The sequence below is a fragment of the Callorhinus ursinus genome, unplaced genomic scaffold (assembly GCF_003265705.2).
Source record: "Callorhinus ursinus isolate GAN/ISIS: 27379988/994484 unplaced genomic scaffold, GSC_fseal_2.0 scaffold55, whole genome shotgun sequence".
NCBI lineage: Eukaryota > Metazoa > Chordata > Mammalia > Carnivora > Otariidae > Callorhinus > Callorhinus ursinus.
Window position 1 is genome coordinate 8,189,035 of NW_027397117.1, and position 15,602 is coordinate 8,204,636.

The 15,602-nt window shown below is 39.8% G+C and overlaps 1 protein-coding gene across 4 annotated transcripts in view; it reads right to left on the reverse strand.

Annotated features, from left to right (window-relative positions):
- The window catches only part of LOC112817549 (S-adenosyl-L-methionine-dependent tRNA 4-demethylwyosine synthase TYW1), a 205,412-nt gene that overhangs the window by 71,438 nt on the left and 118,372 nt on the right, over nt 1-15,602 (reverse strand). For all 4 annotated transcript variants that reach the window (XR_003206415.2, XR_003206416.2, XM_025864713.2 and 1 more), the window contains one exon: nt 5,332-5,467. Coding sequence is in view for 2 of the 4 variants with exons in the window: in XM_025864713.2 (XP_025720498.1) it covers nt 5,332-5,467 (136 nt within the window). In the remaining 2 variants the exon portion in view is untranslated. The remainder of the gene's footprint in view (nt 1-5,331; nt 5,468-15,602) is intronic.

The following is a 15,602-nucleotide window of genomic DNA, read 5'->3' on the forward strand; positions in this document are numbered from 1 at the left end:
GGTTTCTAGCAGATATGCTTAGACAACTATCTGATAAAAGGGAATACCTTTAATTCCTTCATTAAATAATACTGTTGCTCTTGGTTCAAAAGGTTAATATACGTTACATTAGTATCTATTGTTCACTCTCTCCATTTCATTCTTCCCATTCAACCCACTACACGGTGGCTTCTACACAAAACACTGTAGTCTACTTCCTTTTGACATAGTCGTTAGAGACCAACTGATAAACCAAGCTTCTTTTTCCTCATACCTTAACCTTCCCCTTTTATCTTTCTGGAACCTGTTTCTTTGAATTGTATATAACATACCACACTTTCATGGAATTGCACCAACGCCTTTATCAAATTTTTCCCAGACTCACTCTCTCTATGCTCCTCATTTCGAAAGCTTCAAAATTTGTCTTCCCTAAGGCTCCTTCTTTGGCCCTCCCTAGACCTCTACTTCTTGGACAATTCCATCCCCTTTGTTGCCTTTGACAGCAACCTGCTGCTACAGAGATGACAGTCACATCTATGTGCACTGCTGAGTCCCCAAGCCGCCTAAGCCATTACCTGCCTGACCTGATTACCTGATGCCTCAACATGAACCTAAGATGCAACACATTCATCTTTCCCTAAAACAAGTGTAGGTAGAAGTCAGGTCTGGAGAAAACCTGACTTCCTGGCATTGGAGGGAACTAGTCAGTTTGTAGACGCTGGCTTTGGATAACACTACTGGAGAGATCAAGTATAGCAGTCTTGGTCTGATTTCAAAAGTGGCTAAAACCAGGACATCCTTTTACTCAAGTGGAGGAGGGTAAAGTGGCATTAAACCCAGGCTGGACAGAATCAACACCCCGGGAGGCCCGTGCCCATGGAGAGGGCTTACAGGTTAGAAGAAGGTATCTTGCTCTTGTAAGATAAAGCCTAAGAAAAGATGGTAATAAAAACAGATCCAGGGGCGCCTGGGTGGCTCAGTCGTTAAGCATCTGCCTTCGGCTCAGGTCATGATCCCAGGGTCCTGGGATCGAGCCCCGCATCAGGCTCCCTGCTGCTCCATGGGAAGCCTGCTTCTCCCTCCCCTACTCCCCCTGCTTGTGTTCCTGCTCTCGCTGTGTCTCTCTCTGTCAAATACATAAATAAAATCTTTAAAAAAAAAAAAAAAGATCCAGACCACAATCAGATGGACTAAGGCTCAAGAGTAGACTTTGGCATCAGCAATGGGAGGTGGAAGTCAAACAGGTCAATAAGCAGGGGAATACTAAATACTAAAACAAGAGATGCTCCTTGTGTTCTTACCACTTAGAAAATTACAAATGTTCTAGGAGTTCTGTGCCAGGAACTAGGTGCAGAAACCAATATATAAATACTTCCTATTATCTCACACTGAGATGAAAGATTAAGCTGTCCTTAACATGAAGGTCACACAGAAATATCAGTAGCATGAAAACATGCTATGACCTGAGTTTAATAACAAAAAGCAACATATAGAATTGAATGATCTATGTAAAAAAGCACTCCCCTCAAAAGATTAAATAGAAGTACTTTAAATGTTAGCAGTAGTTGTCTCAAGGTACTGGATTTATAGGAAACTTCTTTCCTTGCTTCTTTATATTTCTCTTTATTTCCCCCAAGTAATTTCCACAATGAACACATAATGTTTTTATGATCAGAGATAAGGAAGTCAAATATTAAATGTTTGTTTTTTTAATCTGCAAACTGTGGGCCACATGGATACATTGCTTTATCTAAATATTAGATATAAAGCTATCTCAACATACAATAAGCCCTTCTTAAGAATGAAACAATAGTACCTTCAGTAACATCAGGTCAGAGCACACTCACATCTGCAGAAAGAGTGCTAATGTTCACTTTTGATATCCAAGAAAGTGTAATGCCGAAAACTATTTTTTTTTCTTTTCAAATATGAGGTTTCAAGCATATCGCTATTATTGCTTATCCTACTGGATCTTCAAGCTGGCATAATAACGTGCCAGCAGAAACACATCTGGTCACACTGCTGATAAAAGTCTACTGCCAAAGGTAGGCACAAAGGTAGGCAGTGTTGTCTTGTACAAGATGGATTTCTCTTTTTTCAAAAAAGGACTGTTTGACAAGTAGCCATCGAGGACGGAAATTGAAGTTAACACATTTTTTGCTGTGTTATCTTGATGGAATTGCTTTTTAGCTCCACATACTCAAGTACTAATATATTTCTCTCCTCATATTTGAAACAGACCATTCTGACAAAGGATAAAGATCTGGAAGTGTAAACACTATGCTTGCCAAGAGTAAAAAACAACAACAAAAAAAACCAAAAAACAAAATATCCTCCTACCTTCTTCTACTTTGGGTTGCATTAGCTCATAAACAGGCTGAAAATCTTGGGACAGGGCGCCTGGGTGGCTCAGTTGGTTAAGCGACTGCCTTCGGCTCAGGTCATGATCCTGGAGTCCCGGGATCGAGTCCCGCATCGGGCTCCCTGCTCGGCGGGGAGTCTGCTTCTCCCTCTGACCCTCTTCCCTCTCGTGCTCTCTATCTCTCATTCTCTCTCTCTCAAATAAATAAATAAAATCTTTAAAAAAAAAAAATTTGAAAATCTTGGGACAAATCAAATTTCTCTGTTTATAAAGTTCAAGAAATTCTTTCTCTTCTAATGCCTTTCCTTGCTAAGCCTAAAACAAGTAACAAAAAATACTCAAGTACTAAGAGCCTAAGCAAGTACAAAAGATAATAGTATAGATGTTCTAATGAAAATATCTTAAAAGTCACTCTTATTTAAAAGTTTTTATTTAAAAACTCAATGATACCAGATTACAGTTTGACCCTAGCTAGTAAGTGTTTTATTTTTGAGTGTTAAACAGCAGTAAAAGAGACCTTTCTTGATAGTATCTACAAGTAATATTAGATACTCAGAAGGAAATAACATAGCTACAATTAATTTAAGAAAACTTTTAAGAGCAGCTTCCTGCCACAGATCTTCTTTCTTAAATGGCAATGTAAACAATACAGTAAGAAACATGAACTCTAATTGCTACAAAGTGGTTAGAATGTGGTTGCCTTGATCCAGCAGATAGTTTAACATTTTTTTTAAAATAGGCTCCACACCCAGCACAGAGCCCAACACGGGGTTCGAACTAACGACCCATGAGATCATGACCTGAGCCAAGATCGAGTCATGGAGGCTTAACCAACTGAGCCACCCAGGCGCCCCATCTGCCAGCAGATAGTTTAAATAGCCCAAGGAAACTTTTCCAACCAGAGTTACATGGACACAATAATGATGTTATAGGTAAAAAGCTCACAGGTTAGAAAATACTGCAGAACTTTAAGTTACTGTATTACTCTCAATGAGTCAACCCAAAGTACTTAGAATTGAAGCAGACATGTAAAGGCTAGTAACTTCAAGATAAGAATGCATTTTGTGGAAAATTTTGGCCAAAAGAAAAATAAAAGAAGCTATTAAGCCATTCTACTAATGCCCACTTCTCATCTTCCACAGCTGACTCAGAATACAGCCTAGGTAACAATCTCAGATGTGTCTGATAATACCAGTTCCTGCTGTTTGCTTTCTATCTAAGCGCATTCTGACTTGTAGGCCATGTACCTCCTGTCTCAGCAACAGGGAAAGGTGACAGAGCTAAGGGTGAAGTCCAGAGACAAAGAGATTTTAGGAACCCACGAAGCACCCAGTTTGCCAGCTTTATAAATAATCCACCTAGCTTTATTAATTATAAATAATCCAAGGCAGATCAGAAACCAAATGCCGACTTCGCATTGCCTCAATAATGTCAGTGTTAATTGCCAAATCACCAAAAAGAGTACTGATTTAACTTCTCCAGCATAAAATGGGGGAAGAGGGAGTTTTAAACATCTGAGCAGTCAAGAAAATGTGTAGAAAATGTGTATGTACATCTTACCGCGATAGAGCTGTTGAGTTTCCACCCATTCATTCTTTTAAGAAACACTTTCAAATACCATTAAATGTGCTGTGCTAGAGTCTGTGTGGAATTCAGACAGGAATAAGGAATCCAGTTGAAGAGAAGAGAAGCTAAGATAAAAGAGAAGAAATAATGTGTGTTTATAGATATAAAACTTAAGAAGGGAGACAGGGACAGCTGTTTGCCACTGGAAAAGGCTTCAAAATTAAAGTAATAATGACGCTGAGCCTTGAAGGTCACATAGAATTTCTACAAGTCAAAGAAATGGAAAGAAAGGATAATCTAGGCTCGGAGGAGGTAACCAAAGACTCAAAAAAAGTGGTGGGCGCATCTGCAGAAATGCCAACAGAAGCATGGAAGTGAGTATCGCCTTCCTGAGGCCAGAGAGGAATGGATTAGGAATGGTAAAGTAAGCGCTGGGCAGAGAGAGAGGGCGGTTTTCTGGGATGGTGAGTCCCAAATGGGGCCTGCAGATCAAGTCACTTGGGATGCTTAAAATGCAGATTCTCAAATCCCATTAGGAATAAGAAATTATAATTTTTCAAGGTCCCGTAGTGATTCTCCTTATCAGTCATGTTTGGGTAAAGTGTGAAGAACTGCAGGCCAAAGCAGAGGACAGGAAAGGAGAATTGCTACAAGAGAAGAAGAGGCAGAACTAACAGAAAATACCAACTATTAAGATACGGGGTTAATGGAAAAGAAGAATCAGAAGGTTACATGAGGTCTAAAAGAATGGGAAAATAAGGGCGCCTGGGTGGCTCAGTCGTTAAGCGTCTGCCTTCGGCTCAGGTCATGATCCCAGGGTCCTGGGATCGAGCCCCACCATCGGGCTCCCTGCTCCGCGGGAAGTCTGCTTTTCCCTCTCCCACTCCCCCTGCTTGTGTTCCCTCTCTCGCTGTGTCTCTGTCACCTAAATAAATAATCTTTAAAAAAAAAAAAAAAGAACAGGAAAATAAGTATGATATAAGAGAAGACATAAGAAAGGGCAAATGTTGGCAAAGAAAGACGAAATCTGGACATTCTGAGGTTGAGTTCCTTATTGGGTAGGAAATTTGGTCTTAGAAATTCAAGAAAATTAACCTCATATTTGAACATATACTATTTGCTGGCACCTCTTCTAGGGCTGCTATGAGCTGCTACCTTGCCATGTTTTATTAATTAACTTTGGGAGCGTGTCTCTCTTTCCCTAAATACACGAAGGGCAAATTATACATATAAGGCAGAGTGCTACAAACTTAAGAAGAGCTCAATAAATATTTATTGAATAATGAAAGTGGAAGTCTAAAAAAAGGTTGAAGGTTTTATTCTTTTTTTATTATTATTATTTTAAAAAGAGAAGGAAAAAAAACCTCTCTCCACTTCTTTTTTTTCCCTCTCTCTCTCTCTTTTAAAGATGTCATAATTCTTACCTTTGCTGCCAAGGCTTTTAAGCTGTCGAGGAATCTCTGCCAGAAATCCTTGAAGAGTGGGCGGTCGATTTTCTTCAGGCTATCTTTGGTGCTAGCATCCACACTGACATATAGCTGCGTAACTGGTTTGAGGTTCCTTTGTAATTTAAAAAAACAAAAAATAGGGGAAAAATTATGCCTGTGTCAGGTTTTTTGTGATGTAAAACTTACAGTCTATAACAGATGTGGTAATTAAATATTTCACAGCATCTACAGGCTTCTACCTCTCCCAAAGGACTGAAGTAATGATTTTCATAATGTGACAGAATGGGCTGTCAGTTGATTATTTCTAACAATCAACAATCTGGGCACCGTTCTTAATAAACTGAAAGCATTCAATTACTTAAAATTGGTCCCTCTTCAAACACTGGCTTTTAGTGGAAAACAAACAAAATGAGACCTAGCTTCAGGTCAGGCACCATCAGCCCAGGGCAATTAGAAGGGGTCTCAGACTTGAGTTTCCCCATGAACTCTGCCATTCAAGCTTTATACAGCTGAAATGCCGCAACCACGTGGGGTCTGTGCTGACAGGCCACCTCCCATCCTCAATTCACCGAGGAAAGTTTTCTAAGGAACAAGAAACAACCCAAAAAGCTCAAACCTTCTCTGAAAGGCACAAAGCCACACCAGCGCTTCACCTATACCTTGGAGAGCCAGGGTGGGTTTAAAGTCCGGCCTTGTGGGGGCAAACAATGACCTAGTCAGGGAGCTTTAAGCAATGCGGAGCTAAAACAGCAACCAAGCCTTTATAAAGGAGCACAATCCCCAAGAAAAATGTATGTTGCAGATTATTTTTCTTTGTCTTGTTGATCAGTTTCCATGAATACCACTCATTCTCCACTACTCTCAACTTCACGGACCCATTTCATGAAAGTCATTCATTCTTACCTACTCTATCAGTTGCCAGTTATACTTTAAGTCCAGACTGTATTCTTTCCAAAACCTCCCTGTTCTCCCTTCAAATGGGTCTCACCTAGGGGGGCCCGGGTGGCTCAGTTAGGCGTCTGCCTTCAGCTCAGGTCGTGATCCCAGAGTCCCAGGATCAAGCCCCACATTGGACTCCCCATTCAGTGAGGAGTCTGCTTCTCCCTCTGACCCTCCCCCATCTCATGCTCTCTCTCTCTCTCTCAAATAAACAAAATTTAAAAAACAAACAAAAAAAAACAAAACAAATGGGTCTCATAATTCATCTTCTTCAATAAATTTGCAACTAGAAAGAAATTTCCCTTTAATAATGCTTTGACCAAATTCTCCCACTATTAACTTTCTATAACTATTCCAGAATTTGTATTTACCCCTAGGATTTATTTATGCATTTTTTTGCTTCAAAGTCTACGCACTTTTAAAAACTGAAATATAGGGCGCCTGGGTGGCTCAGTTGGTTAAGCGACTGCCTTTGGCTCAGGTCATGATCCCAGGGTCCTGGGATCGAGTCCCGCGTCAGGCTCCCCCTGCTCTGCAGGGAGCCTGCTTCTCCCTCTGCCTCTGCCTGCCACTCCCCATGCTTGTGCTCTCTCTCTCTAATAAGTAAAATCTTTAAAAAAATAAATAAAAATAAAAACTGAAATATAATTCACATGCCATAAAATTCACCATCAAAGGGCTTTATGTTTTTGCATCTATCAATAGCAGCCTCATCAGTCTTTGAATGCAAGACCTTGAAGGGGAAGAACCATATTTTTTTTATCCAGACATATAGGCAGGTACTTAAAGCTACTTTTTACTTGATATTGTTGACTTGAGCTAACCTAACTTTTTAAGGACATGCAGGCCAAACAAATGCTTATAATGATCTGGCTTACTGACATATGGAAAAATCAGAAGGGTCTAAACCCAAAGTTATTAAAAGTGGAGAAGCTCTGACCAAAGTTAAGAAGTGATTAAAATACTGGCAGACTCATTGCTTTAATCCCTCTCCAATGCTGGCATACAAAGGGAATCCTTAAAAGTTCAATCCTGTGTCACTACTGAGCAAAGGACATCAATTACTGAAAATGAAAAACAGGAGCACACTGTTAATGGCAGCATTCTGTCTCCTCATTCCTTTTGCTGGGAGCCTCTTTAATAACAGACAAGCTATGCTACCTTAACTGGACTTTATGTTTTACAAAAAATAAAAATAGAAGAGACTGCTTTAATGGATACTGCTGGCTATCATTATCTGATACTTACAGGACTTTGTCATAAAGCTGCCTAATGCAAAATGGGAACTGGCTTGACCTTTTCACTATGCCTTCATAACTACTTAAGATTATGAATAGTAAATTCCAAAGGCCATAGTTATTTTACAAACCTCCATCATCTGCAAAAAAGGAAGCCCTGGACACTAACGGTACCAATAAGAAATTTTAGTCGGTACTAAAGTCTGAGATGCTACGATCAAGGAAGTTTATACAACTCTTACCAAAGAGCAGAGGAAGCATGAAGAGGGAGGAAAAGTCCCTAGAAATTACAGAGCCTATTCTTAAGGGACTCAAAACATTAAAAGTACCTTGGAGAAATCTTCTGAGCCTCAAGGATCTTATGTCTGCCTAGTATTGGCCTCTATTCCCCAGGATAAGCAATGAGGTTCTCAGCATGGTCATTTATCTGTCACCATTGTATATAGAGATAGCATCATTTTAGTTCCCAAAAAGCAAGAGAATGTTATAAACTTAAAATAATGATAATAATTTGTGTCTGAGAATCTCCCATTGCTGCTGAGAACAATTAAAAAGGACAATAAAAGGGAAATACAATCCTAAAGCCAATCCCCAGTGAAAATGCCCAATGAATCTTGATAAGATTATTGGGATGATCCTTCCTCCTGCTCATTTTAAATCTCTGAGTTAAGAACAATCATATATACAAATGCACTGACAACTGAACATAAAAATCCCTCTTCCCTTCTGCCTTCCTCTGGAGATTAGCAGGCCATTGGCTTGGAAGGGAGAATGAGGCCTACCAATCTCTAAAGCAAGGAAAAAAGGAAGAGAGATTTATATTTGCAAGAAATCAAATGGCTTAGAGAGTAAGTTTGATGCTCCTATCAAACAACAACAACAAAATAACCGAAGTAGTCCAAACATCAATACCATTAAAACCAGAATCTGGGGCTGTTAGGTCTGGCCAAATAATTTAGGAGGAAAAGAGAAGGATGAAGGGAAAGATTTACTGAGTATTCATCATGTGCTGGGTGCTCTTGTGCTATGTGCTTCACCCTTCTCTTTCAGTTCATGAAACCTTCATAGTAAAACAACAAGGTAGTTACTACTTCTGTCAATTTTAGACATGATGAAACTGAGATTCAAAAAAGGTTAAGTAGCTTGTTCAACAATCCATAAGTGTCAATAATGACATTCAAGCCGAGATGTTACTCCAGAGTCTGTTCCCCCAGCCCTGCACCACAATGCCTCCATCAGAATGGTCAGTTCACAAACAGTGCTGCCTAGCCCTTTGTCAAAGAAAGCCAAGAGCAGTATTTCAAGCCTCACAACAGTATTTCTCCAAGTGTGGTCAGGACTACCTGCACCAGAAGCACTTGCAAACTCAGGTTCTTGGGCCTCTCTCAAGACTGAACCCCTTTCTAGTAATGGAGCCTTAGAAAGTGTATTGTTATATTAGTTTCAAGAACTTCTCAACATTGACCAAAGAAGTTGAAGATACAAATAAATGGGAAGACATCCCATGTTCATGGATCAGAAGAATTAATACGGTGAAATTGAAAACGTCTGTAATACCCAAAGCAATCTATAGATTCAATGCAATCCCTACCAAAATTCCAATGCACTTTTTACAGAAATAGAAAAAACAATCCTAAACTTCTACGGAACCAAATAGCCAAAGCAATCCTGAGGAAAAAAAGAACAAAGTGGGAAGCATCATATTTCCTGATTTCAAACTATAATACAAAGATATAGTGATAAAAACAGTATGGTATTACACTAATATTAAAACAACATTAAAACATTAACAACACTAGGAGCGCCTGGGTGGCTCAGTTGTTAAGTGTCTGCCTTCGGCTCAGGTCATGATTCCGGGGTCCTGGGATCGAGCCCCATGTCGGGCTCCCTGCTCAGCAGGAAGTCTGCTTCTCCCTCTCCTACTCCCCCTGCTTGTGTTCCCTCTCTCGCTGTCTCTCTCTCTGTCAAAGAAATAAATGAAATCTTTAAAAAAAAAAAATTAACGCTAAAACAAACAGACAAATGAAAACAGAATAGGAATCCAGAAATAAACCCATGTATATATGGTCAACTAATATTTGACAGGGGAGCCAAGATTATCCAATATGGAAAGGACAGTCTCTTCACTAAATGGTGCTGGGAAAACTGGATATTCACATATAAAAAATGAAATTGGACCCCTATATTATATCACTCACAAAAATTAGGTCAAAATGGATTAAAGACTTAAATGTAAGACCCAAAACTATAAAACTCCTAGAAGAAAACATAGGGAAAAGGTCCTTCACCTAGGTCTTCACAACAGTTTTTTGGATATGACACCAAAAGTGCAAGCAACAAAAACAAAAACAAACAAGTGGAACTACATCAAATTAAAAAGCTTCTGTAAAACAAAACAAATGATCAACAAAATCAAAAAGGCAACCTACAGAATGGAAGAAAATATTTGCAAATCATATATCTGATTCAGGTTTCACATCTAAAATATATAAGGAACTCCTACAACTGAAGAGCAAAACAACCTAATCTGATTTTTTAAAAATGGGCAATGGACTAGAATACACATTTTTCCAAAGAAGACATGCAAATGGCCAACAGGTACTTGAAAAGGAGCTCAACATCACTCATCAGCAAGGAAATGTAAATCAAAATATCATAAAACTTCACCTCTGTTAGAATGGCTATTATCAAGAAGACAAGAGATAACAAGTGCTGGAGAGGATGTACAGAGCAAAGGGAACCCTTGTGCCCTGCTGGTGGGAATGTAAATTGGTACAGTCACTATGGAGGCTCCTCAAAAAATTAAAAATAGAACTACCAAATGATGCAGCAATCCCACTTCTGGGTATTTATCCAAAGGAAATGAAATCAGTATCTTGAAAAGATATCTGCATCCCCACGTTTACTGCAGCATTATTTACAATAGCCAAGACACGAAAACGTGTCTATCAACAGATTGAATGGATAAACAAAATGCCATATTATTCAGCCATGAGAAAAAAGGAAATTCTGTCATTTGCACCATGACCAATGAACCTGGAGGACATTATGCTAAGTAAGATAAGCCAAACACAGAAAGACAAATACTGCGTGAACTCACTTATATGTGGAATCTTAAAAAAAAAAAAAGTTTCCATTAGCTGTTTTCTTCCCTGTGTATGGGCCATACTCTCACTTCTTTGTCTATTTCATTTTAAATAATTTTTTTAAAGATTTTATTTATTTATTTGAGAGAGAGAGAGAGAATGAGAGATAGAAAGCACGAGAGGGAAGAGGGTCAGAGGGAGAAGCAGACTCCCTGCCGAGCAGGGAGCCCCTTGTGGGACTCCATCCCGGGACTCCAGGATCATGACCTGAGCCGAAGGCAGTCGCTTAAGCAACTGAGCCACCCAGGCGCCTTCATTTTAAATAATATTATGTGCAACTCTGCATATCAGATACCTCCCAACCCAGGGTTGCTGTTTTATTTGTTTGTTGTTTTTGTTGTTACTGAAGTCCTTTGGTAAATTCTGTATTCTTTCTTGGGTTCAGCCTGTTTGGTTCGCTTAGTAGTACGCTAGTGATTGGCCAGAAATATCCTTAAATGCCTTCAACCAGTAAGGCTCCCAGCCTTTGCTGAGGGTTCTGTGTGTATGTTGGGGCATGCCTTCAATGCCTAGGCAGACAGTTGACAACTCTGCCTCAGTTTTCACTGTCTGCTTGCTCAAGACATCAACATCAGGCACGGGTGAGAGCATAAAGCCTTGTCAAGTCTTCCCTGGCATGCCCGCCCTGCCCGCAGGCTAGCTTCTAGCTTCCCAAGAATACACTGGGAGTTTTTCAAAGTTCCCTATGAACATCTCATTCCCCAGCTTTTCCTTTTAATTTCTTTAGTCAGCTTCTTGTTTGCCCCAACCATTACTGCTGCCTCAGGAAGCTGTGAGGTTAAATGATTGCCAATAACTGCCGATACCGAGAAATACCCCAGAGGACAGCTTTTTCCCTGGAGAGAATGGGAGTCACTTCAAATAAAGACCACCCCTGTGCGTAAGGGGTTCCAGGGAACTGCCACATAACCCACATGATGACAGTTCTCTGGAAATGGGACTCTGAAGGAGTTCCCATTCTGTTTTGCCCCCTCCCCTGGCTGCCAGGTTGCTGGTTTTTACTTTGACTATAAGCTATTAGGTCTAAGGCTACTGCAGAGCTGGGGGAGTTGGGATGGAATAGCACATATTAAGACACCATGAAGCTTAGGACATGAAATAGCACATATTAACATATCACAAAGCTTACTGTTCCTATTGGGATTCAACCATTTTTCTAGAATAAATGCTCCTCAGAGTGTTGTGTACCTTTGATTAAGAAAAAGTTGATTCTGACAATTTTTGCTACTGTTCTCATTGTTTTTATAGAGGACCAGGTTTTGAAAGTCTGTACTCTGTTATTCCCGCTGACATCTATCACATAAGTTTTGTTTTTATTCCCATCATTATCCATCACAATGTTTTCGACATCCATTATGATTTCTTCTTGAAGCCATAAGTGAATCAGAGGTACACTGCTTAAATTACAAACATACTGGAATATTCTATTAATCTTTTTGTGTTGATTTATAGTTTAATTCCAGCATGTTCAGATATCATGCTCTTATCAAAACTTTGCTGAAACTTGCTTAATGGCCATTAGGTAATTAGTCTGCAAGCAAGTTCCATGCTCTTGAAAAAAATTATATTCCAAAGTTTCTGGATGCTCTATTTCTGTAATAAAGGCTAAACGTGTTGATTTAGTTGTTCAAATCTTCACTATTGCTATTGATTTTAATTTGCTTAACCGTTTGAGAGAAGTATATTAAAAAACCTACCATTTCTTCTCATAGTTCTTTCAATGTTGAGATTATGTTACTGTGTTTACAAGTTTTAAATTGTTATATTGTTTTATATTCCCAGGGGGTTTAAGATTTTATTATTAAGAAATGTCTATCTTATCTCAAGTAATGGTGCTTGTCTTAAAGTATACTTTGACCGAATTATTATTTAGCCTACCTTTCCAAAAGTGAAAATTCTAAGTGTTTTCATGTATTATCTCCTATATACTCACAATGCCATTATAAGACAATCATAATTATAAAATCAGTTCACAGGTTAGGAAACTAGGCCCTGAGAAGTTATCTTCCCTGTGTCACTAAGATAGCAAGAGATTCAGTTAAGATTCAAACCAGATCTCTTCTAGACCAGAGCCCAGCTCTTAACACCTGACTGTATTTCCTCTCTCTTCTTTTAGCCTATCTAGACCTGCATATTTCTTTTTTTTTTAAAGATTTTATTTATTTATTTATTTACTTACTTACTTACTTACTAGAAAGAGAGAACATGAGCAGGGAGAAGGGGCAGAGGGAGAGGGAGAAGCAGGCTCCCCAATGCGGGGCCCGAGCTGAAGGCACATACCACCCAGGCGCCCCTAGACTTGCATATTTCTGAAAAGTATTCTACCAATTCATAGACATAAGAGAAGACTATATTTTAAACAACATGTTTACTACAAACAAAACAGGCTGGGAGGGGGAAAAAAGCTTCTATTCAAAGGATCAGGTGATATTTATAATCTTCATTTCATTGGAAGCTGTTTTCTGTAACCACTTTGAGCTAAAAAAAATACAAGAAAACTATTTTTATTAAAACTCGTGCATTTCTTCAAACATTCACTAAGCATCTAATACGTGAAGATGCTATCCAATTTACAGAGGTTCTCTAATACATAAGGGTAAATGTCTTAGCAAAAATTAAAGAAAACAAAACACACAGCAAACAAAGTAACAGAAATACTGATGGAAGAAGCAAAACAAAGAGAATGAAGTTCACACATAGCTTCAGAAGAAGGTGCTCAAAATAAAGGGACAAATTTGGTGGAGGTGGGGAGGTCTGGGAAGTTAAGTGCTAACCGTGTCATGGTTAAATATGGAACATAGTTCTGTCTTCTTATGATCAGCTGCTAGCTAGCACACAGAAAAGCTGTACATCAACAATATTTACCAAAAAAGAAAAAATTAGATTTTAAATGTAAACTTAAAAATAACATAAAACAAACATAAAATAATGATAAAAGGGGGACTCAAGATGAAGCTAAGAGTGTATGTCAGTCTACAGAGAGCTACACAAAGTCTATAAAGAGCCTCTAAACCATAAAAAGGGAGATACAGTCATAGGTTTCAAATGTCCACAAAGGAAGAACAAGTCCTCAGAGAGAAGAAACTACTCAGTGTTGTAGAACATCACTCTCAACAACTTCATCACCTTACAACATGATGACTTTCAGGGGTCTGCTTTTAACAAGGTGTCTCCTGTAGGGCACTGGCATCACAGCCCAGAACAATTTACAAGAAGGAACGACATGGTATGCGCTCGTAGAACCAACAGTGTGACGGACCTCTCTGCTGGCAGGGCTGGCTGCAAACACAGACTGTACAGAATCAGAACAAGGATATTGGGGCCAGGGATGCAGTGTGAGTCAAGCAAGCCACTTCTAAAGGAGAAAGTTCTTTGGACACCAAAACGCAGACTGCATATGAAACACGCAAGAATTTTCTTTCCTTACTCAGAGCGATATGCTTCCATTTTCCTTGACCATGTGGTACCTTTCATGGTTTTGTATTTGTTAGAAATGGTGACAGAAACTTCTCCGCTGTAAGAGAATGCACAGTGCAACTCCTACAACAAAATGGGGAACAGTCTGGCAAGCTGAAAACCACAGGCTTCACCAAAAAGATAACCATCACTTGGCATGATATTGTACGGTAAGGTATATTTACTTATGCCTAGTTCCTGGCATAGAGTTCCTAAAACCTTTGGCATTTCCTGAGTGACAGAGGTGAGAGAAGCATCTTTTATGATCCATAATAGCCCCCTTCAACCAAAAAGATTTACTTTATTAATGAGGTGACTCCCAATGGGCCCCCAGACAGTTTGAGATAGGGGCTGGTTGCCAGAAGAACCAACCATGTGATTAGAGGGTTGGAACTTTCAGAACCACCCCCCAACCTCCAGGGAGGGAGACAGACTGGAGGTTGAGCTAATCGCTCACTGACAAAGATTAAATCAATCCTGCCTCATGTAATGGAACCTCCACAAGCCCGGTACGTTATGGGGTTCCAAAAGCTTCCAGGCTGGTGAACACACTGAGGTATGGGGCAGGGGGCACGCGGGGTAGTGTGCCTGGAGACGGGATGGAAGTGTAGCGCCCCTCCCCCATACTGTGTCCCATGCATCTCTTCCATTTGGCTATTCCTGAGTTGTATCCTTTATAAGTAAATGGTCTTCCCTGATTTCTGCGAGCTGTTCTAGCACATTATTGAACTCAAGGAGGGAGTCATGGGAAGTCCCAATCTATAGCTGGTGGGTCAGAAGTACAGGTGCAATCTGGGACTGGGCCTGGTATCTGAAGTGGGGGCAGTCTTGTGAGACTGGGCCCCTAAACTATACAGTCTGCACGAACTCCAGATAGTGTCATAACTGAACTGAATTGTAGGACACCCAGTTGGTGTCCGAAGAGAACTGGAGAATTGCTTGGTGTGGAAAAACCACACATCCGGTGTCAGAGTCCAATGAATAAGAAAACCAGATAAGAGTGAAGTGTTCTGGTACTGTAAAAACAGCACTTTATACTTGGCTTTTAACAAGTTTTGCCAGGTTGTCTTTTCTAAAAGTCAGAAATTCAGATTTTATGCAAAATCTCTGGATGTTAACTGTTGGCTCAAAAAACAAACAAACTTTTAAACATGGTGCAGGCAAATAAAAACCTACTTGTGATCAACTGCCAATTTGAAACCTTTGGTCTAACGACCCTCCAGCCATCCCATAAAATTATCTTTTTTTTTTTTCAATTGAGTTCCTAAAAAATAAGGAGTCCCAGTGGTTCAAGGTTATCCTCCTTGACCACTACAGCCTCTTGTGCCACATAGTGGACTATCAAACATGGCCATAAATTCCTCCTCTCCCTATATCCATGTCCCCTTGCCCTGCAGCTGGGGGTGCCCCCTTAGCTGGGACTTGCTTTGGCCAATGGAAGTGAGCAAGTACGACAGAAGCAGAGGCT